We start from the raw sequence: 23106 nt of genomic DNA, 5'->3' as shown, positions 1-23106 counted from the left end.
AGGAAAGTAGGTCAAGAAAGCTAATTATCACCTGATAAGCATTACCTATTCTTGCAGAAAATCTCCAAAAGATAATTAAAGGGCAGACTCTTCTGCTTCTTGTTTAGTGCAATAACTGCAAGCAATTGTGACTCCTAATGCCATATATATTTTATATTGCCCATCTTACCAGTTGCTAACCTCATTTTCTTATTTAGATAGTCAAGTGAAATTAGGATATCAGAAGACTACAGATGGAATCAGAGTCTCTGCTGTGCTTTCAGTCTGGCTTTCGCTTTGAGTACAGTGTAGACTGAATGGAGACTTCTAGGCTCTCAACCATCTGCTGCCTCCTAGCAGTGCGCTAAGATCATGTGTCTATACTGCTTCTTTGAAATATAAATACTGATAATCATACCACTCACTTAACTAAAAATTCTGGAAGAGATCAGGAGGTGTCCCTCCTTTAACAGAGACAAGTCATTCTCCAGCAGAACATGATTATCCAGTCCATCTGTTTAAGCGACAGAAAACAGGTAGACAAGCAGTTAATTTACTTAGACCAACAATCTGCTTCTTAATGTATGTTGCATTTGGGACACTCATGCACATGTGTCCCAGGAGGCATATGCTAAAATGTTCTTGGTAGCATTGTTTGAAATAGTCAAAAAATGTCCACCACCAGAAAATAGATAAGTTGTTGTAAATTGCATTAGAATATCTGATGGCAGTGAAAATAACTTTTTATGCACATACACACAAACATCAGGCTTCATCAAAACAGGCCTTATTTCATATTCTCTAAATCAAAGTGGGCCCAGGGTTGGGCATATAAGGATACCCTAGCCTAGATGACCAAAAGGAAAGAAAGAAGGGGAAAAACATTCCCATAACTGGAAACTTCCTCTATTATATCCAAAATTACGAGAACTTTTGGTATTATGTCTCAAAACTGAGAATCAGAGAAATGATCACAGTTAGCCAGTAAATTCACAGTATTCTTGGACATTCTAAAATTTCCAAAGTGAATACAGCCTTTTGTCTGTATCAGTCTGGCTAGTTCCATCCCCTTAAGCATCACCTGTTCAATCAATTTCTCATCATGTTATATTCATCTGTACATATTTTAATGTTTGAGAATTTCTCCCAACTTAAATTTGATTTAGATAAATTTAATACTGTCAGTGCTTAGATAAATCAAATTTCAATGTTGATTTGATACTAAATTTATCCTAATTTTTAAAGTAGCCTGAAGAGTGCTAATTTTTAACCAATTTGTTCATTTCTTAAGGAAAATTGGATAGCAAAGATTTTTGGCCTGATACAAATGTTTGTCTTCTTTTTGGGCCTGTGATTTTTTCAATGCAAAACAAAATTTAAAGCTTCTTATAATAGTATTTAGTGGGAGAAAAGAAGGAGGGGACTATAAATTATAATGACAAATACAAATAAGTCATTTATTAGGTTTCATTATTTTCTGTTTCTTCAGTGGTTTTTGGCAAATTTGTCATATCAAGAAGCACTTTCAGACACACAAGTTGCTATAGTTAATATTTTGTCCTCAACTTCTGGTAAGAAATTTGTGTTATCTGTATTATAACTCGAGGCCTATTTCTGATATATATGTGTACCTATAAGTATTTTTATATTGTTATAAATTATTTCATTCTTTTTAACATATATTAATGTATTATAACTACTACTTAATCTTTAAGTTTAGTACCATAGCCTTTACTGTTTATATTCCTTCTAATACTTTACAGTATTTTCCATGCAATAAAAATACATAGTATATAAAGTTTTACAGGCTGACCCTTTGTATTGTAGCTATCTTTCCTTTCACATATTCTTTCTAAGGATATTTTTTTCGACCCTTTGGCTAAATGTGGTTGCTTATTTCAGATCTATAATTTGCCCTATGAAAGGTGTTTTATTTTTAAAATTGAATCACCTTCCAGGTCTAGAAGATAAAACAAGTATTTTTGAGCTGTAAAAATAACTTTAGCACACATGCTTGATTATGATGAGGTCAGAAAGTTACTCTGAATGCTGAGTTTAACTCTCTTAGTAGTTTTAAAATAAATAGGACTGTACTTGATCTGTATTGGTGAGATAAACATAGTTTAATTTGGAGACTATTTCCATGTATGGTCTTTGAACATTTCAGCCTAGGTAACTGTAGTTGTATTCTTAGTCATTTAAAAATGACAAGATTTAAAAGTTAGGTAATAAGTAATTTACTTATTTAAACAATCAAGTTGGTAAGAAATTTTGACAGTATTTATTTAAGCGAATGAATCTTTTTTAAAATCTTTTTCTTTCCACAGGACTTTTTACCTTAATCCTTGCTGCAATGTTTCCAAGTAACAGTGGAGATAGATTCACTCTTTCTAAACTTTTAGCTGTAATTTTAAGGTAAGAATATAATATAATAGCTAGTTTGTTCCTCTTAAAAATGCAGTGTTTAAAGCATTTCTGGTAGTGATAGAGGAGGGTTTATATTGTGATATATAGGCAGAGAAAGATGAAGGTAAAAGATTTTAAATGAACATCAGCTCTGCATTACATCCTTGGCTAGTTTTCGTTTTCAAAACCTTCCTAGGGAGCATAACTGAAGGGAGGATATTAAAGGAGCTTTGGTTCCCATTCATGAGACTCTGAACTTAACTAAGTATTGTACTGACATTCACGTTTAACTGCCTGTTATGAACCCTCATAACCTCCCAAGTTTCTGTTTGCTTTTCCTAAAGCGAACTTCCCTTTTTGTTTAGTTTTTAGTTTTTTACTTCTCCCATTTATAGAAATCTAACATGCATTCTTCTCTGATTGTCTCAGCCTTAATCTTTTAGTTATTTTCTGTATAAGCCATCTGGCAATTTTGTATTACTATTTGTAATACAATACATAAGTACCATTAGTAACTAATTTAAATCTTTTATTTTTATTTAGCTTTGTATATATTTGTCTTCTCTTCCCTAGGAGATTGTAAACCATTGACGGCTAAATCCTTGTTTTCTGCTTCTTTGTGTTATCAAAAGCCTAGCACAGTGCTTTGCTTATAGTCAGTACTCAAAAAAGATATATTGATTTGATGAAACTCTTGTTTTTGTAAGAGAAAATCAGAAATCAGAGAAGGTACCAGAATAATTTACCAGAAAGATTAGTGTTTCTGAGCTATCAGAGCTGGCTTTGAATCAGAGCTCTGTTTGCTGCTGCCTACTTCTCTTAACTCTCTGAGAGGATTTCCTTGATGACAAAATGATGATAGTATCATCTAATTTACAGTTTTGTTTTAAAGTTTGGAAGGATGTATATAAAAAGTGATTATTATAGAGACTGGTTCTTGGCAGTCACATAAGTGGTGTTTCTCTCTTTTAGATACAAGGGTAAATTGACAATGGTAGTTTTCATGGGCAGTCTGGTTGAGCCAACTGACTTACCATTTATTAGACTTCATGGATGCTAGAGATTTATTCTTTTACATGATTGGCCCATGATTTAGCCAGACGAATTTTTGCACTAGGAAAATATAATATATTTATACTAGGGAATAATGAGGTTTATCCAGCTTTGTTCACAATTCATGCCTATTTCTAACTTTTCTTTGTGTTGTCTTAATAAAAGTAGAAAGATGCACAGAAATAGAAAGACAATATAAGGCTCCATGAGGACGGGAATCCCATCTCTCTTATTCATTGCTTAACCCAAACTATTGCTCAATAAGCAACAGTTGAATGAAGAAATAACCTCTGGTTTCTCTGCCTCCTTTATCTGGTCTTATTTTATCCATTAAAATGATAGAATTAATTATTTAAATATTTAAGAATAATTTTACTGTTAATTTTGATTTTACCTGTAGCTTAGTGATAAAGAACCCACCTGCCAATACGGAGATGCAGGTTTGATCCCCGGGTCAGGAAGATCCCTTAGAGTATGAAATGACAACCTATTCCAGTATTCTTGCCTGGGAAATACCATGGACAGAGGAGCCTGGTGGGCTACAATTCATGGGGTCATACAGTCAGACACAACTTAGTGACTAAACAACCATAACAATAGCAAGAGTTATTACTATTGCTAGGTTTATATGGGTTTAATACACATAAATTTCAAAAAAAAAGATTGAAGGAGGGATGACAAATTGACTTTTTCCTAATTGAAAGGCAGAAGATAGCATTGCAAGTTAAGAACACTAGATTCTGGAAGTAGACTGCCTGCATTTCAATCCCAGCTATGTGATTTTGGTCAAGTTACTTCACTTTTTTGTGTGTTAGTTTTCTCATGTGTAAAATGAGAATGGTAATGATAATAATACCTTCCTTATAAGGTAATGTCGGTCATTTTATGTGGATTAAACAAATTAATACAAGTACAGCACTTATAGTATATTGATAATATTATTCAGTATTAATTAAATCATGAATTCTTTGATGGTTTGACCTAAAGTTAAGATTAGTCTTTATTACATGTAAATAACTTTGATCTTTATGATTAGTCTTTTAAAGGAATTTATTACGTTACTCATCAGTAATGACTGTTATTTCTCATAGCATCGGAGGTGTTGTGCTGGTAAATCTGTCAGGGTCTGAAAAATCTCCTGGAAGAAACACAATAGGTAAATATCTGATTTTGAATTCTTCTTGTTAGAGTATACAAGAAAGACTTGCGCATATCATTGTGAGTGTGCACATACACACACATGCATGCATATGCACACATGTGCACACACATACACACAGAGGGCACTAATAAGGCTGTTATTAAAAAAGTTTTTCCTTTGGAAATAATGTAAGAAAATTAAAAAATAGAACACAGAACTCTCATATAACCTTCACCCAGATTCTCTTAACTGTTTATAACATACATAGCTACAGTACAGGTTTAAAAATCAGGAATTAACAACGATTACAGTCATTTTGATTTAGTCTGTAGGTTCTTTTCAAATTTCACCATTTTTTCCACTAATGTTCTTTTTCTGGTCCAAGATCATTTTTTGCGTTTAGATATCATGTCTCCTTGGTTTTCTTTAATCTGTGACTATCCCACTGTCATTTTTTGTCTTTCATAACTTTAATATTTTTGGAGAATGCTGTCCACTTTTTTTGTAGAATGTCCTTCAATTTACTTTTCTGGTATTTCTTTATGGTTAAATGTATATTGTGCATTTTTGGCAAGACTACCATGGAAGTGATACTCAGTTCAGTTCATTCGCTCAATCGTGTCCGACTCTGCGACCCCGTGAACTGCAGCACACCAGGCCTCTCTGTCCATCACCAACTCCCAGAGTTTACTCAAACTCATGTCCATTGAGTTGGTGATGCCATCCAACCATCTCATCTTCTGTTGTCCCCTTCTCCTCTTGCCCTCAACCCTTCCCAACATCAGGGTCTTTTCAGATGAGTCAGCTCTTTGCATCAGGTGGCCAAAATATTGGAGTTTCAGCTTCAACATCAGTCCTTCCAATGAACACCCAGGATTGATTTCCTTTAGGATGGACTGGTTGGATCTTCTTGCAGTCCAAGGGACTCTCAAGAGTCTTCTCCAACACCACAGTTCAAAAGCGTCAATTCTTTGGCGCTCAGCTTTCTTTATAGTCCAACTCTCACATCCATACATGACTACCGGAAAAACCATGGCCTGGACTAGACGGACTTTTGTTGGCAAAGTAATGTCTCTGCTGTTTAATATGCTGTCTAGGTTGGTCATAACTTTCCTTCCAAGGAGCAGGTGTCTTTTAATTTCATGGCTGCAATCACCATCAGCAGTGATTTTGGAGCCCAGAAAAATAAACTCAGCCACTGTTTCCACTGTTTCCCCATCTAATTGCCGTGAAGTGATGGGACCGGATGCCATGATCTTAGTTTTCTGAATGTTGAGTTTTAAGCCAACTTTTTCACTCTCCTCTTTCACTTTCATCAAGAGGCTCTTTAGTTCTTCTTCACTTTCTGCCATAAGGGTGGTGTCATCTGCATATCTGAGGTTATTGATATTTCTCCTGGCAATCTTGATTCCAGCTTGTGTTTCTTCCAGCCCAGCGTTTCTCATGATGTACCCTGCATATAAGTTAAATAAGCAGGGTGACAATATACAGCCTTGACGTACTCCTTTTCCTATTTGGAACCAGTCTGTTGTTCCATGTCCAGTTCTAACTGTTGCTTCCTGACCTGCACACAGGTTTCTCAAGAGGCAGGTCAAGTGGTCTGGTATTCCCATCTCTTTCAGAATTTTGATACTGTCTCCTGACAAATCCATCATATCAGAAGGCTCATGATGTTTATTTGTCCTATTACTAATGACATTAATTTTAAAGTGATGTCTGTCAGGTTGCTCCAGTGTAGTTACTAGTTTTTCCCTAATAAGCATCTTGTTAGAGATACGGAGACTCTACATATATCCTACCCATCATGCTTGCAGCCACTAATTTTGTCATTCACTTCTGATTCTTACCTGAAACAATTACTACTATGGTAAGCACTTAGTTTTTGATCCATTGTTTAGATTTAACAGAAGAATCCAGCTTCCTTGGTTTCCTTCTGTATACTTTCTTTAGATATTTAAAGTCCGTTGAATAGAATAATGCTTTCTAAACTTTTCCTGGATAGTGCCCAGGGAGCTGTGTCTCTTGAACTGTCTTAGCTCTTTCTCACCCAGAGCAGCTCTGTATGTTTAAAACAATATATGTGTTTTGTGTGTGAGATTTTGTTGACAGGCTTTCCTTTTGCTCCTTAAAAAAAGTTTAGTAGTAATAGCAATAATAAATAGATTTAATAAACGTTGAACTTTTGGATAATTGATTTAAAGTATTGAATGTGGTCAGTTGGCGAATAGCACCTTATTATAGCTGTTTTTAAAGGCTTTTAAATGTTTTTGAGAGTGAGTTAAAGAGAATCAATATTCATTATGCAGGAAGGAACTGCTAGTCCTACATTATGTTAGATATTTTAGAACATTAAAAAGTATAAATTATGTGTTTGCAGTTGTCAAGAAGTTTTTTTCTTTTAATCAATATATATGATTGACAAAATGAAACCCCTAGAGAATAAAATCATACTACATTCAACTGTAGTAAGTTTTAAATTGTCTAAAATAGAAGACAAGTAGGATTGAAGTTTAGTGGAGTAGAAAGAGGATGCTTGGTGACAGTGTGGGACTTTAAAAGAGTCTTGAAGATGGTGATAGAATGTGTATTAAAATGATACATGTCAGTAGGGAGAACAATATAAATAGTCTAGAGTGGGAAGAAAACATTGTTAAGTTGGCTATGTCTTGTTTCAAAATTGTTTATGTAGGGGAAGATAGGAAGTATACACTTCAAAATTAAATACCAAGGTGTCGGTACTATAACATGTATAACTGATTGATTAAATAATCAAGGTGAATGTTTTTCTATTTGTGGGTTTATACTTTAAAGTCCTTCCTATATTCCTGGAGGACATGAATAAGGTGGGTTATACTTTATCTTTTCATATTTGAATAGTACTAATTTCTTGAAATAGGACCTGACTGTATCAGATTTTAGTTAAGTATGTGTTGAATGAGTTCGTGAACAAATACTTTATTATATTGACTTTTACAGGTTCCATTTGGTCTCTTGTTGGAGCCATGCTCTATGCTGTTTATATTGTTATGATTAAGAGAAAAGTAGACAGAGAAGATAAGTTGGATATCCCAATGTTCTTTGGTAAGAATATGTTTAACTTGTTGAGGCTATGTACTCTGAATGATTAAATTAGGGTTTTGCTTTTGTGTTTTGGAGGAAATAGGGAAGGCTCCCTTCCCACTCCCCCATGTAATTCTTTAAAACCATTAGACTTTAAAGATTATGAAGTCCACTGTCAGTGTTTTTCTCTTACCTTGTTCTGCATAGTTGTGGACCTAGAGGAAATGCTCACTCAGTCAATGTGAGGTAAAAGAAATTCTTCTAACATAACTTTTTCAAAATAATATCTTTAACGTGTAAATCAGATATTTTCCTCATTGATATCGCTGGTTATACATTATAAGCATGTGAGGGTTTACCTGTTGTATTATACATTTTGCCATTTTTGAATTGTTAGAAGCATAAGATTGGGGAAACTGCCCCAAAATGATGTCTAATACTATTTCTGTCTATGAGCTTATTTTTACTAAAAATTGTAGGTCATTTGCACTTTAAGACTCAGACTCTTTTATGACATAGCTTTTTAAATTACCCAGTTACCGTTTCTGGTATCAATTCTTAATTTTGGTAAATGCCTAACATAATTTATAAATTCTTATTTGCCTGAAATGAGCTCAGTAAAGAACGTCTGATATCTAAGATTACAAAAGAAGAGTACATTGACATGATATGTTCCAAATGATATCTGAATATCAATAGATAATGGAGCCTAGGGATGAGAATTCAAAGTACAGCTTACAGGAAACCAGGAGAACTGGACTCGAGCTGTTGTAACTTCATTTATCTCATAGTTATCTGAAAATGAGGAGATTAGACCAGGTTAGTAGCTGATTTATGAAGGACCCTGGGAAGATTGGAAGGAAGTGGAGCTGCATGTGTGAGTCTGGTTCCCAGACTGCTCTGCTGCTTCTACTGAAGCAATTCTGCTTTGTCGTTTTTTTAGCATTATAAATTAATTTGTAGAAATGATTTTTCTACTAAAAGTAGTTTGTATATCTGCACCTGATGATTAACAAAAATAAAACCTTTGAAAACCCACCAGACTGGCTGATCACTCAAGTTCCTATCAAGTAGAGAATTCCTAAGTATACCTTAAATATGAAGATAGTTTTAATGACATCTTATTTTGAAGTCATAGAAAAGTCCATCTGGAATGGATTGAAATGTTAATATTTTGCAGTTTTTTTTTTTTTTTTAAGATTGGCAGCTTTGAAGAAAAATTGCTTCTTTACTCTTACTGAAGAATATATGTAGACATATGCCATGATATGTAAAGCAATATGAATTTGACCTGGGCTTTAGAATTGACAGAGTTAGAGAAGAAGTAGTTAGAATTGGGATATGGAAAGTTCTTTGGGCATCACGGTTTGAGCAGAGCATAGCAGGGAATAGTGAGTAGATCCAGTGTGCTGGAGCGTTCAGTTGAGGAAAGAGGAGAAGCGTATGAGGCATATGAGAGTCTGCAGAACCGGTGAAGTGATTTGGACCTTTCATCTCTAGATCCAAAGGTTGTCACTTCATGTGGAATCTCACAGTCTTCAAGTTCAGGGAACAAAAAGAGATCTGCTTTTTGATAATGCTGAAGTTTGGTGTTTTAACTACAATGATTTTTTAATGTTATACAAGCTTTTTTTGTGTGTGTTATTTTTATTTTTATCACTAGGTATCTTAAGTTGGTTTTCCTAGAAGTGGGATATGAGACAGTAATTTGGTGTGGGAGATTCATGGAAGGGGTGCTCTGCAGGAAAGACTGACAAGGGAGTGAGATAAGCAGAACAGAGAAGAGGCAAGAGCCATGTGATCTCTGGTGCAGCTGAGGCTTGGCCAGCTTGTTATAGGTCCCTGGGCAGGGAGCATAGTGGGAGCAGAGGCAGTCCTCAGAATTGTCCTAGCCTAGAGCCGTTAGGATTTGGCTGCAGAGAGTGTGGAGTGGGGAGAGGGTGGGATCTTTTTGGGAAAGACAGACTTGATCGCTCACTCTTCTCTTCAGAGAAGGCAGGTACTGTAAGTCTTAGTGACAGATAGAGAGTGGGCGTTCCCACCCTATTACAATTTTACTAGGCATCCTAAATACAAGTTTATTATTTAGCAGCAAATATAAAATATGTATCTACTGTAATTTAATTTTCTTTTAGGAAAGCTCTATAATTACCTTTGGATCTCACAGTGAAATTGTGATGTTAAACTGTATAGAAAGTCCAATAAAAACTAGTATAAAATTGTAACATTTGTGTCTTTACATTTTCATGTGTGTAGTCATATATAAGCTCACATTTCTATATTTAAAATAATAGTTAACGTTTGTTAACTGTTTACTCATACCATGTACTGTGTTGTATTTTTGTCTAATCTTCCTAGTAATCTAATTAAATATTATTTTATACTTATAGATTGGAAAACCGAGGTTTGCAAGAGGTTAGCAAGTTGCTTAAAGTTTGCCTAAAAATTACAGTACTAGTGAATGGTAGAGTGGGATTGGATCCCGGGGCAGTCAGACTGCAGAGCATGCACTTAACCACTAAATGTTATAGCCTTCCTTTACATATAGTCCATGCTTAGTTCATACTTACATAGCTATTTGTGTTTGTGTGTAATCTCACAGACTAGCTTATGAGCTCTAGGAAGGCAGGAAACAACAATTTTATCTTTATTTGGAACCTTCCTCCATTATCCCTAGCATAGCATGGGTGCTTTAAACATAAATACAGATTGAATCAGAGAGTAAACAGTGTAGTTCCTTGTAATAATTTACGCTGAACACATGCACACACACATATGCATGAGTTATTCCTTTTAAGTTCTAGGACACTATATTATCATAATCTAAGGTTGACAGCCAATCTTTTTGAATCGTTGTAAATGTTTTTTCTTCAGTAGTTTCTCTATGCAATAGGGATAGTTGAACCTTGAAGACTCTGTGATCCCCAGTCGCTTAAAGTTTTTTCTTGTGTTCATCTCTCCACAGGACTTACTTAAAAACAAAAGTAACAGAAATTTCAGATAAGGAAACCTAATGAAGCTTATTGTGGGAAACCTAATGTTTTATGATTGTAGAGTTGCAATTTTGAAAGATTGAAATAAATCACAGTTACTAACTTTTGTCTCTTTTATAATGTGTTTAGGTTTTGTAGGTCTCTTTAATCTGCTGCTCTTATGGCCAGGTTTCTTTTTACTTCATTATACTGGATTTGAGGACTTTGAGTTCCCCAATAAAGTAGTGTTAATGTGCATTGTCATTAATGGCCTTATTGGAACAGTGCTCTCAGAGTTCCTGTGGTTGTGGTATGTACTGTTTATTACCCTGTGATTTGTTAATTATGAATTTATTGACTTTCAGCTAGTTTAAGCATTTCTATTTCTTCTGTCTTCTGGTGGCTCTTCCTATGCACTTTCTCACCCTATACACTTACAACTTAATACAGTAACTTCATTAGAGCAGGAACTGTTTTTGTTTTTTTTTTAATTTCTGTGTTCCCATTGCATAGAGAAGTGGCTTGCATATAGAGAAAGTTCATAAATCTTTGTTGAACGATTAGATGAATATGAATGACCTATATTTATAGAACTGTTTTATAAAGTAGAGTGTTATGCAGATTAAAGGCATCATTTTCTAATGGACACTCACACTTAGGAGATGTGTATCCCAGGTATGCATACATGAGTTCTAAGTGAGACTCTGGGAACTTTGCTTATTCAGGAGTCTTTGGAATGTCTGTTTGATTGTTCAGACTTTTGTTTATTCTCAGGACTTTTCATATGAGTGAGGCAGATATATAAACCCGAAGCTTTAGGGTTTGATTAATTTGAGATTTTAACATACTGTGATGTAATATCAACTATGTTGATATGTGATAATAATCTTAAAATAGTTTGAAGACAATATCATATATAGCATTTAAGAAAACCTTCAAATATAGAGCTTAACACTTAGTTCTATTTCCATCTAATAGAAACTTAGAAACACAAATTGTACTTAAGCTCCTGAATCAGTTTTATTACATACCATTTAAAACTACTGATTAGTTTTCCCTTGCAAAAGACTGCAACAAAAATAGCCTTTTCCATGAAGTCTTGCTTAATGCTCTGCCTGCACTTCTCTCCCCTCTCCAATTAAGGAAGTATCTCTTTCCTTGATGTCCTCCACTCTCACTCCCTTTTATGTAGTACTTGAAGGTTTAGTTTATATTGTAGTAATTCATGTAGTTGGGTTTTCCTGGTAGCTCAAACAGTAAAGAATCTGTCTGCAGTGCAGGAGACCTGAGTTCAATTCCAGGGTCAGGAAGATCCCCTGGAGAAGAGAGTGGCTACCCACTCCAGTATTCTTGCCTGGAGAATTCCAGGGACAAAGCAGCCTGGCAGGACATAGTCCATGGGGTTGCCAAGACTGAGCATGAGGTTGTTAGACTGAGTAACACACACGTACACAATGTATGTAATTATCTTAAATTCCTTTGTTGATATAAAACCTTTTGGTATCAAAATCTATTTCCTTATTTTGTGCAAATTATTTTAGGTGCTCATTTTTTTTTTTAACCAAAAGGAAGGACTTACTTTTTTAATGTATTAATATGGACCGTATGTCTTGTTCTTTTATCCCATCACTTTTTTTGTTTTATCATTTCTTTTGCCTCTTTCCACTCTTGGTTCTGGGCTGATGAAACTACTTACTGGTGATGTTTTGAGTGTACTTAATTGAACCATAAGGAATTGTTGATCTTCAACCATTTTTGATGGCTGTTTGAGAGGGTTCAACTCAGTGAACCCTATGCTTTAAATGATTATGCACTCACTGTATTTTAATAGAAGTTTATATTCTGTACTATTTTAAGTTTAGTTTAAATTAGAAAATTTCAAAGCAAAGAGTTCTTATTTGAAAGAAATAATTTTTAAGAATTTGGATATTAGACTAGAGAAAGGTTTAGTATGGTTCATATTACATTAAGACTTATAGTAAACATGGACAATGACACTTTCAAATGTTAAAATACTCATTCTTTATTGAGAGCTTTATTTTTAATAAATATATAGAATAGAGTTTCATTATGCCAGCAGATTTTAATGTAGGCTTTGAGGATGAATAAATACGAGTTGTGACATGTGTAAGCTCTCTTATGTGAACATTCTAAGTTTGCACCCTTAGAAAATTTTACTCTTAAATAATAAAATAACATGTTTTGAAGTATCCTTTTTTATATTTAACTTTTTTAAAATTTAAGAGAGTAATACATTTTAAAAAATGTACAAAATGGATTATAATGAAAAGATAATCTCTCCGTTCTACCCCAAATTTTCATTTCTTTTTCTCAAAGGCAACCACTGTTAATTTCTTAGCCTTGCACAATACAAAATTATCTGTACATACACAAGTGTGTATCAATCTCTTGATCCTCCCCCTTCCAATTTGTTTTATTTTTAACATGCAAACTATGGATATCATTCTATACTTTTCTTTGTTCCCACAAATTGTTGTAAATCCTTACATATCAGCCACTAGATTCATTTTTTTAAAGCCTTTGTAGTATTCTAATCTGTTATGCTCCAATCCATTATGTAACATAATGCATAGAACATAATGTGTTTTACCAGTTCCTTCTTGAGAGATGTTTTTGTTTGTAGTCTTTTGCTTTGAAAGTAATATGGTATTAAGCATCCTCATTTATGTTTTTGCATATATATGTAATTATTCTATAGGATAAATAATGAAAAAACTGAATCAAACACATGGACTTCTGATTCTGATAGAGAGTTACAAAATATTCTCCACAGGAAGAACACAGTTTATATTCCCAACTGTGTATATGAATCTTTGTTGTTGAAAAAACTGGACACTCAAAGTCATATATTATGATCAAAGCTACCTGGGCTGGATTTTTCAGGACCTCAAAAAAGTTTTATTTTTCAGATATACTTCTATACTCAAGCACTTAAGGGTACTTTTAGTAACAACTCAATAGCAGTAAGTTAATCTGTAATGAAACAAATTTCATGTCCCTTAAATTCTAGGTGTCATTGTAACTCAAAACAATTATAAGAAGCATATCTATATGTTTTATATCATTTTTATATCTTAAAAATAATTAAATCAGAAGTCATAATCTACATGTATGATGATTTCTTTTTTTAGGAAGGCAAGATTATCATATGTTAACTATAAATAGACAACTAACTTTAGCATATATAATCATGTACTGAGTAGCATACTAAAGATTTAAAAGTGTAGTTGTAAATTTTTTTGGAAATTAGAGATGTGTACTTGTCACTCATTGTTTATTTCAAAAATTTTTTTCAAGTGCACCATTAACTCCATACACTGTACTGCTACTGTAGATGTGAGGTTATCCACCTAGTCCTCTGTCTCAGCATTTCCTGAAGTGTACTGAATGGATAATAGATCAAATGAATTCAGCCATCAGCTAAATTGGGAAACCTGGTATAAGTCAAATGGGTTTTTTAATACTTTATCTCAGACTCGGTCTGATGTTACTTTGCATTATGACTCTCCAAGAACAAATGTATTTTCAAAACCCAGGACTTCCCTGGTGGTCCAACAGTTAAGAATCTACCTTCCAATGCAGGCAGTGCGAGTTTAGGATCCCTGGTCAGGGAACTAAGATCTCAAATCTTATGGGGCAACTAACCCCACATGCCACATCTAAAGAGCAGCCCACGTGCCGCAACGAAGAGCCTTTGAGCCACAAAGAAAGATCCCACATGCCACAACTAAGACCTGACACAACCAAATAAATAAATAATTTAAAAAAAAAACCAAACGACTCAGGGAATTCCCTGGTGTTAACGGTGGTTAGGACTCAGTGCTTTCACTGCCAGTCCCAAGCCTTGTTTCCAGTCAGGGAACTAAGATGCTATAAGTTGTGTGGCCAAAAAAAAAGAAAAGATCAATAATAATTTTTTAAACCCAATATTTGATCCCCAAATACTCTTTTCACAGAGAAACTTATGAATTGTGGGCTATCCCTTAAATTCTCTTTACCACATCAATAAGAACTAATTGTCCAGCCTCTGTTGAACACTTAAAGTGACACACTTTATCAAGAGTTAGTCTCTTTTATTTCAGGACAATATTGTTAACCCTAACAGCTAGAATTTACTTACCTATAATTTCCATAGTTCTATAGTCCTAACTATATATATTACAGTTTTATAATTAATTTTTATACACTCAATATCTATTCAATACAATGCTTTTCTTCATTTTTTTATTCAGTTATATAAAATTATATGCAGCTGGTATGTCAGAATTTGATACTAACATTGATAATTCAATGTGAAAATAAAATGAAGAGCTTATGTTTTGGTTACATCAATTACTAGAAAAATGAAAAACAGCAAGGAAATATCCTTAAAAAATACTCCATTCTTTTTTTCTGATACTAAGCCAAACCAAAAGAGCAACAAAGATCTAAAGACTACTTAATTTTAATGAGGGCAAGATATTTTTGTTTTAATGACAGACTCACCTGTTGGTTATCACTTTCTTAACTGTGTTATGAGTTATTGTCCTGAAATTTTATTATAGCTGTTTCCTGTGTTATCTAAGTGTCATTATCACTAAACTGAGAATTCTTCTGACAGTTTTATAAAAAATGTTAATATAAGTTATACATCCAAAGTTGAATATCATATGTAAGCAGATTTAGAAAATAGTATATTTTGAAAATTTGTATATTTATATATTGGATTTTTAATATTTGAAGATGAATTTTAAGAATTATCTTAGTAACTTTGTTTTTTATTATGTTAGTCCATCCTAAGCTTTTATCCTGATCTCCCTTGCCTATATGGTAGGATAATTTTTATTTTTTATGATTTTTTGGATGTGAACCATTTTTAAAATCTTTATTGAATTTGTCACAAAATTGCTTCTTTTTTATGTTTTGGATTTTTGGCCACAAGGAATGTGGGATCTTAGCTCCTCAACCAGAAATCAAACCTGCACCCCCTGCATTGGAAACTGAAGTCTTAAACTGGACCGTCAGGGAAGGCCCCCTAGGATAGACAATTTTTGATCACTGTTTTTTGTTGGTTCTTTTGTGTTTTTGGTATGGAAATGTATGTTTTCTTTCTTTCTTTTTTTTTTAGGGGCTGCTTTCTTACCTCATCATTGATAGGCACACTTGCACTAAGCCTTACAATACCTCTATCCATAATAGCTGACATGTGTATGCAAAAGGTAAGGCAAACTATTTACTAGATGTTTTAAGTATATTATTAAATCAGAGATAATAATGAAAGTTAAGGGATATGACTAAATTATAAAGATGACCATGAATAATACTTGGTGCCTTCTCTTCCAAGCTGTTTTACTACATAGAGATTTAAAAAGTACCAAAGAAATGGTCATATTTGTAATTTAGTCACATTTGGTTTTTTATTTAAAAAACAATGCTTTGTTATTTAATTTTGTTTTCTGGTTCAGTATATTATTTATTTGCTGTGGTTAGGAATGAGAATCTCTGTAATTGAGAATTAATTATTCTAAGTATACCATGATTTTCAAAGAATGTGAATATTATAAAATATATATAACACTAAAATCATACATCATATAATATCCAGGCCTTTCCACATCTTCAGGTCATAATCTTGAATATCAACCAAAACTAGTGAAACTAGGGAAATGCTGCTTATCAGAGGATTTTGGTAGCTGCTGTGTAAATGAACTTTACCATACTGATATTTTGAAAAATCAGCTTTTTTGCAGATTTGAAAAATAAAAATTGAAGGTTAATTTTATTTTTGAATTTTTAAGAAGAACTGTAATAACACATTTAATTTTAGTAAATGATACTGTAATTTGTTCAAATATTTTAAGATGGAGGCAAAACAGAAGGGAAAATATATGTATATATAATTGATTAGAAAAACACACTGACAGTCATTTCTTGATTGCGCATCAGGCATTTAGTTAGATGAGAAGGCTGGGCCTTTGATGGGAATTGAGGGCAGAAGATACTTTCTGGAAAAAGTAGCAGGGTGTGTCCCAGAACTGCAATAGAAACATGATGAGAGTAACTTACTTTCTTAGGTTTTTTTGTTTTATTCTAATAATCAAGTGTATTTATATATATATATATATCAATAGTTTCTGAAATTTTTGCATTCATTAACTTTATTTATTGTGCTTAAGATACATATTTTTTTAACTTACTGCTATTTGGTATAATAGGAAGCATCCCTGATTGCATTCAGGTTTGTATTCAGATATATTCAGGAATTAGACTTTTTTTGTTCACTTGGACAGTTTTCATTGTTAATAAATGTCTTCATTTTTTTAAAAAAAGTGTGTCCTAATAGCTTGCTGGAAATCAAATTAGAAGTTTTTTATTATTTGGCAACATAAAAATAACTGCATTGTTAAAAGTGAAGTTTGCCTGTAAAAGTCATCTAGAGTTTTACCCACCTTTATGAAGTTTGGTTTTTTCAGTTATAAAGTAGAATTTTTTTAGTTGAATAGTCATGATATCATTCTGTCAACTATATTTGTGTTTTTAACTCTCGTTAGTCATAAGTTTTTTTATGCTGTACTTTTTCTGTTCTTGGGTCATTTAAATTCATCATGGTTTTTCTAGATTATTAAATACCCTGCAAATATTCCAAGTATATGTTATACCAACAGTTTGATAACAGTGTGAAGGCTTTTTAGTACTGAGTGGGTGTTCTTAGGCTGATTCAACCTGTGTGTGTGTACCATACGAGAAGAATGTGCATGTTGAAATTTGTCAGTGGTTTTCCTTGTGTTATGCATTATGAGTCCTTCATAAATAAAAAAATAATTATTTTCAGAAAACTCCTTTACTCTGACTAAAGATAATACGAAATGGAATAGTATATGTTTCCCACAAGAGGGAGTCTTGCCTTTGATTCTAAACCTCATTTCTTTAATACTTAGAAAGTGTAAGCAGTTTTTCTTCCCTATTTTAAACATAGGAGTTACTGTTTTCATCATTATTTTGAAAGCAAACAACCAGTGTGTTGCAGCTGAGTCTCAATAATTAATCAGTGTAGGCTTTTTTGGCAGTTGTTTTTGATCCTAAGTTGAATCCAGGTGGTAAAGGAAATTTTTTTTTTTTTTTTTGGTAACTTTATGGGATCTCATTATTTTCAATTTTCTTGATGACCCAGGTAAAATGATGGTTTGGAGGGTCAGGATTAGCAATCTGAGAGCTCCTCACCACTGAGGCTTTGCCTATCTCCTTTGGCTCACATTTCCTAGTAAAAGTATTTCTCTTTATAGTCTTTATTTTACTTAGTCATGATTTCCTTTGGAATCTTTTTCTTTGCAAGCTATATTTCATCAGTAAATTGTTTGCCAAAGTTTCACTTAAGAGTTTCATCTGATTTCAGTACTGTCGTAAGAAAAGACCCATGACATAACACAACATCACAGCTATAGCATAACTTAGTGTTTTATAAATGGGAATTTTTGAAAAATGACTTCAGAATCTAGAGGGGAAGAATCAACTTGACAATCGTCAGTAATCAGTAAAGAACAAATGGGCAATGTGATGTGTAAAACAGATGCTTAAAATTTTGTAATTCTATTTCTGATGTACTCTGCCTAATAACTGAAAAGCATGCTTTCCTGCCTTTCCTTTAGGATATTTTCTAAGAAGTATTTTTGTTGGTAATTGAAGCAAGTGATGAGTATGTTGAAGTCCTGAATCCTTATATTTAATAATAACATTCTTAATATATTGTCAGTGCTTAGTATTATTTTCTTGGTGTTTTAATTTATTTGTCCAAGTTATCACAAATAGAAAAGTTGTGTTTAAGGGAAAATTGTCTTAATGATAATTGTGGGCTTTTTTTTTTCTTTTTTCCTATCTCTTATTTTCAGGTGCAGTTTTCTTGGTTATTTTTTGCAGGCGCTATCCCTGTATTTTTTTCATTTTTTATTGCAACTCTCCTGTGCCATTACAATAATTGGGATCCTGTGATGGTGGGAATCAGAAGAATTTTTGCCTTTATATGCAGAAAACATCGAATTCAGAAGTAGGTTAAGTTCCAATATAAATTTTTCAAAATGTTTGCTAAGTAAATTGGGAATCATACCATGCTGACCTAGCTTTTAGAGAGTCTGTGAAGAATTTTTAAAAGATTATAATATTATATGTACAATGCCAGGTAAAAGAATTTGTTCAGCTCTATGGGTGATAAGATAGTTTCTTCAAAACTGCTGTTTTTAAAAAATGTTTTAATTCACAGGTGAAATCAAAGTGCTTACAGTTTCACTGTAACAAATTTAAATGTAGAAAACATTTATTGGTGTGAACAAAATTCATAATAAAATATGGTAACGTTGCCTCGTTTTCTTTTTCATTTTTTATTTTAAGAGAGAAAGCATTTTATATTCTCTAAAACATTACATTACAGAATGTAAAGAACTTCTTACATTCTGTAAAGAACTTGGGACAGTTTATTGAGCAGTCTTGCTCTAGTCTTAGGTCTGACCTCAGGCATTGGCCAGTGGAATAGATCATTTGTAAAAGTTCCTTTCAGGTCTAAAGCTTTCCTAACTATTGTCTTTTTTTTTTTTTTTAAGGGTTCCGGAAGACAGTGAACAGTGTGAGAGTCTCATTCCTATGCACAGTGTTTCTCAGGAGAATGGAGCTAGTTAGCTATAGTCCAGGTTTGTATGTTAGTGGACATTAGTATTGAATAAGGTTCTTATTCTTTTAAAAATTTTATTTATTTTTATTTTTGGCTGTGCTGGGTCTTCATTGCTGTGCGGGCTTTTCTTTAGTTGTGAATGGGGGCTACTTAGTTGCAGTACACAGGCTTCTCATCACGGTGGCTTACAGGCTCTAGAGCACACAGGCTTCAGTAGTTGCAGCATATAGGCTCATTAGTTGCAGCACCTGAGCTCTGGAGCACAGCCTCAATAGTTGTGGCACACAGGCTTAGTTGCTCCACAGCATATGGGATCTTCCCAGATCAGGAATTGAACTCATGTCCCCTGCATTGACAGGCAGATTCTTTACCACTGAACCACTGGGGAAGCCCAGGTTCTTATTCTTGTATTGCTCAAATACAGAATCGATTTCCTATAATTAAGTGTTTTGAGAGTTGATACAGCTTTACTGTGGGCAAGAGTCCGTTAGAAGAAATGGAGTAGATATCATGGTCAATAAAAGAGTCCAAAATGCAGTACTTGGATGCAATCTCAAAAACGATAGAATGATCTCTGTTCGTTTTCAAGGCAAACCATTCAATATCACGGTAATTCAAGTCTATGCCCCGACCAGTAATGCCGAAGAAGCTGAAGTTGAACGGTTCTATGAAGACCTACAAGCCCTTGTAGAACTAACACCCAAAAAAGATGTCCTTTTCATTATAGGGGACTGGAATGCAAAAGTAGGAAGTCAAGAAACACCTGGCGTAACAGGCAAGTTTGGCCTTGGAGTACAGAATGAAGCAGGGCAAAGGCTAATAGAGTTTTGCCATGAGAACGCACTGGTAATAGCAAACACCCTATTCCAACAACACAAGAGAAGATTCTACACGTGGACATCACCAGATGGTCAACACCAAAATCAGATTGATTATATTCTTTGCAGCCAAAGATGCAGAAGCTCTATACAGTCAGCAAAAACAAGACCAGGAGCAGACTGTGGCTCAGATCATGAATTGCTTATTGCCAAATTCAGACTTAAATTGAAGAAAGTAGGGAAAACCACTAGTCCATTCAGGTATGACCTAGATCAAATCCCTTATGAGTATACAGTGGAAGTGACAAATAGATTTAAGGGACTAGACCTGATAGACAGAGTGCCTGATAAACTATGGACAGAGGTTTGTGACATTGTACAGGAGACAGCGATCAAGAAAATCCCCATGGAAAAGAAATACAAAAAAGCAAAATGGCTGTCTGAGGAAGCCTTACAGATAGCTGGGAAGAGAAGAGAAGTGAAAAGCAAAGGAGAAAAGGAAAGATATTCCCATCTGAATGCAGAGTTCCAAAGAATAGCAAGGAGAGATAAGAAAGCCTTCCTCAGCGATCAGTGCAAAGAAATAGAGGAAAACAACAGATTGGGAAAGACTAGAGATCTCTTCAAGAAAATTAGAGATACCAAAGGAACATTTCATGCAAAGATAGGCTCGATAAAGGACAGAAATGGTATGGACCTAACAGAAGCAGAAGATATTAAGAAGAGGTGGCAAGAATACACAGAAGAACTGTACAAAAAAGATCTTCATGACCCAGATAATCACGATGGTGTGATCACTCACCTAGAGCCAGGCATCCTGGAATATGAAGTGAAGTGGGCCTTAGAAAGCATCACTACGAACAAAGATACTGGAGGTGATGGAATTCCAGTTGAGCTATTTCAGATCCTCAAAGGTGATGCTGTGAAAGGGCTGCACTCGATATGCTAGCAAATTTGGAAAACTCAGCAGTGGCCACAGGACTGGAAAAGGTCAGTTTTCGTTCCAATCCCAAAGAAAGGCAATGCTAAAGAATGCTCAAACTACTGCACAATTGCACTCATCTCACATACTAGTAAAGTAATGCTCAAAATTCTCCAAGCCAGGCTTCAGCAATACGTGAACCGTGAACTTCCAGATGTTCAAGCTGGTTTTAGAAAAGGCAGAGGAACCAGAGATCAAATTGCCAACATCCGCTAGATCATTGAAAAAGCAAGAGAGTTCCAGAAAACCATCTATTTCTGCTTTATTGACTATGCCAAAGCCTTTGGCTATGTGGATCACAATAAACTGGAAAATTCTGAAAGAGATGGGAATACCAGACCATCTGACCTGTCTCTTGAGAAACCTGTATGCAGGTCAGGAAGCAACAGTTAGAACTGGACATAGAACAACAGACTGGTTCCAAATAGGAAAAGCGGTACGTCAAGGCTGTGTATTGTCACCCTGCTTATTTAACTTATATGCAGAGTACATCATGAGAAACGCTGGGCTGGAAGCAACACAAGCTGGAATCAAGATTGCCGGGAGAAATATCAATAACCTCAGATATGCGGATGACACCACCCTTGTGGCAGAAAGTGAAGAAGAACTAAAGAGCCTCTTGATGAAGGTGAAAGAGGTGAATGAAAAAGTTGGCTTAAAGCTCAACGTTCAGAAAACTAAGATCGTGGCATTCTGGTCCCATCACTTCATGGGAAATAGATGGGGAAACAGTGGAAACAGTGTCAGACTTTATTTTTTTGGGCTCCAGAATCACTGCTGATTTTGATTGCAGCCGTGAAATTAAAAGACGCTTACTCCTTGGAAGGAAGGTTATGGCCAACCTAGCTAGCATATTTAAAAGCAGAGACATTACTTTGCCAACAAAAGTCCGTCTAGTCAAGACTATGGTTTTTCCAGTGGTCATGTATGGATGTGAGAGTTGGACGGTGAAGAAAGCTGAGCGCTGAAGCATTGCTCCTTTTGAACTGTGGTGTTGGAGAAGACTCTTGAGAGTCCCTTGGACTGCAAGGAGATCCAATCAATCCATCCTAAAGGAGATCAATCCTGGGTGTTCATTGGAAGGTCTGATGTTGAAGCTGAAACTCCAATACTTTGGCCATCTCATGCGAAGAGTTGACTCATTGGAAAAGACCCCAATGCTGGGTAGGATTGGGGGCGGGAGGAGAAGGGGACGACAGAGGATGAGATGGTTGGATGGCATCACCGACTCGATGGACATGGGTTTGGGTAGACTCCGGGAGTTGGTGATGGACAGAGAGGCCTGGCGTGCTGCAATTCATGGGGTCGCAGAGAGTCGGACACGACTTAGCGACTGAACTGAGAGGCTAAGAAAGTCCAACTCGAGTCAAACTGCTTGGGATCCAATTCCAGCTTCTGTGTGTACTAGCTGTGTGACTTTATGCAAGGTTCATAACCTCATTGTGCCTCAGTTTTCTTCTCTGTGAAGTGGGGTTGCAGAAGAACCTCCCTCACAAAGTTGTTAGAAGTATTAAATACTTGGTAAGTTTAAAACACATGAAATATTGTACCTGACCCAAATAAGTGATTTCCAAGCATATCCAGTCTTTTCTCTATGTATATGTTTTTACCATAACTGGCATGATACATCCAACATATCCTGATTCTCCGACTATGCGTTTCACTTAATAATGTTTCAAGAACTTTTTTTTTTTTTAATTTTAAGAGATAGTATCTTTTATATTTCTTACATGACAGAAAGCGTTTTGTTGTGTTTTGGCTGCTGTATCTTCACTGCTATGTGTGGACTTTCTCTAGTTGCCACAAGTTGGGGCTACTCTCTAGTTGCGATGCATGGCTTCTTGTTGTGGTGGCTTCTCTTGTTATGGAGCACAGCCTCTCGGGCCTGCGGGCTTTAGTAGTTGTGACACGTGGGCTTAGTTGTTCTGTGGTGTGTGGGATCTTCCGAGACCAGGGATCAAACCTGTGTCCCCTGCATTGGCAGGCAGATTCATAACCACTGGACCACCAGGGAACCCCTGATTGGTCACTTTTTA

At 34.9% G+C, this 23106-nt stretch overlaps 1 protein-coding gene across 7 annotated transcripts in view; it reads left to right on the top strand.

The window, feature by feature from the left end:
- Nucleotides 1–23106, top strand: part of SLC35F5 (solute carrier family 35 member F5) — a 47899-nt gene that overhangs the window by 22055 nt on the left and 2738 nt on the right. For 3 of the 7 annotated variants that reach the window (XM_081579261.1, XM_081579262.1, XM_081579259.1), the window contains 8 exons: nucleotides 1469–1550; nucleotides 2307–2394; nucleotides 4530–4594; nucleotides 7556–7660; nucleotides 10762–10921; nucleotides 15740–15830; nucleotides 18498–18652; nucleotides 19203–19289. In XM_081579261.1, the coding sequence (XP_081435387.1) occupies nucleotides 1469–1550; nucleotides 2307–2394; nucleotides 4530–4594; nucleotides 7556–7660; nucleotides 10762–10921; nucleotides 15740–15830; nucleotides 18498–18652; nucleotides 19203–19278 (822 nt within the window). In that variant the 3' untranslated portion in view covers nucleotides 19279–19289. Of the gene's footprint in view, nucleotides 1–1468; nucleotides 1551–2306; nucleotides 2395–4529; nucleotides 4595–7555; nucleotides 7661–10761; nucleotides 10922–15739; nucleotides 15831–18497; nucleotides 18653–19202; nucleotides 19290–19859; nucleotides 20579–23106 lie in introns of those variants that run through there. The other 4 variants (XM_081579264.1, XM_081579260.1, XR_014079297.1 and 1 more) reach the window with 3 other exon arrangements.

Source organism: Giraffa tippelskirchi, chromosome 3, assembly GCF_054371585.1.
Source record: "Giraffa tippelskirchi isolate mGirTip1 chromosome 3, T2T-mGirTip1v1.2.pri, whole genome shotgun sequence".
Taxonomy (NCBI): domain Eukaryota; kingdom Metazoa; phylum Chordata; class Mammalia; order Artiodactyla; family Giraffidae; genus Giraffa; species Giraffa tippelskirchi.
The sequence above is the reverse complement of the archived record's forward strand: the minus strand, read 5'-3'. Positions and strand labels throughout refer to the sequence as shown.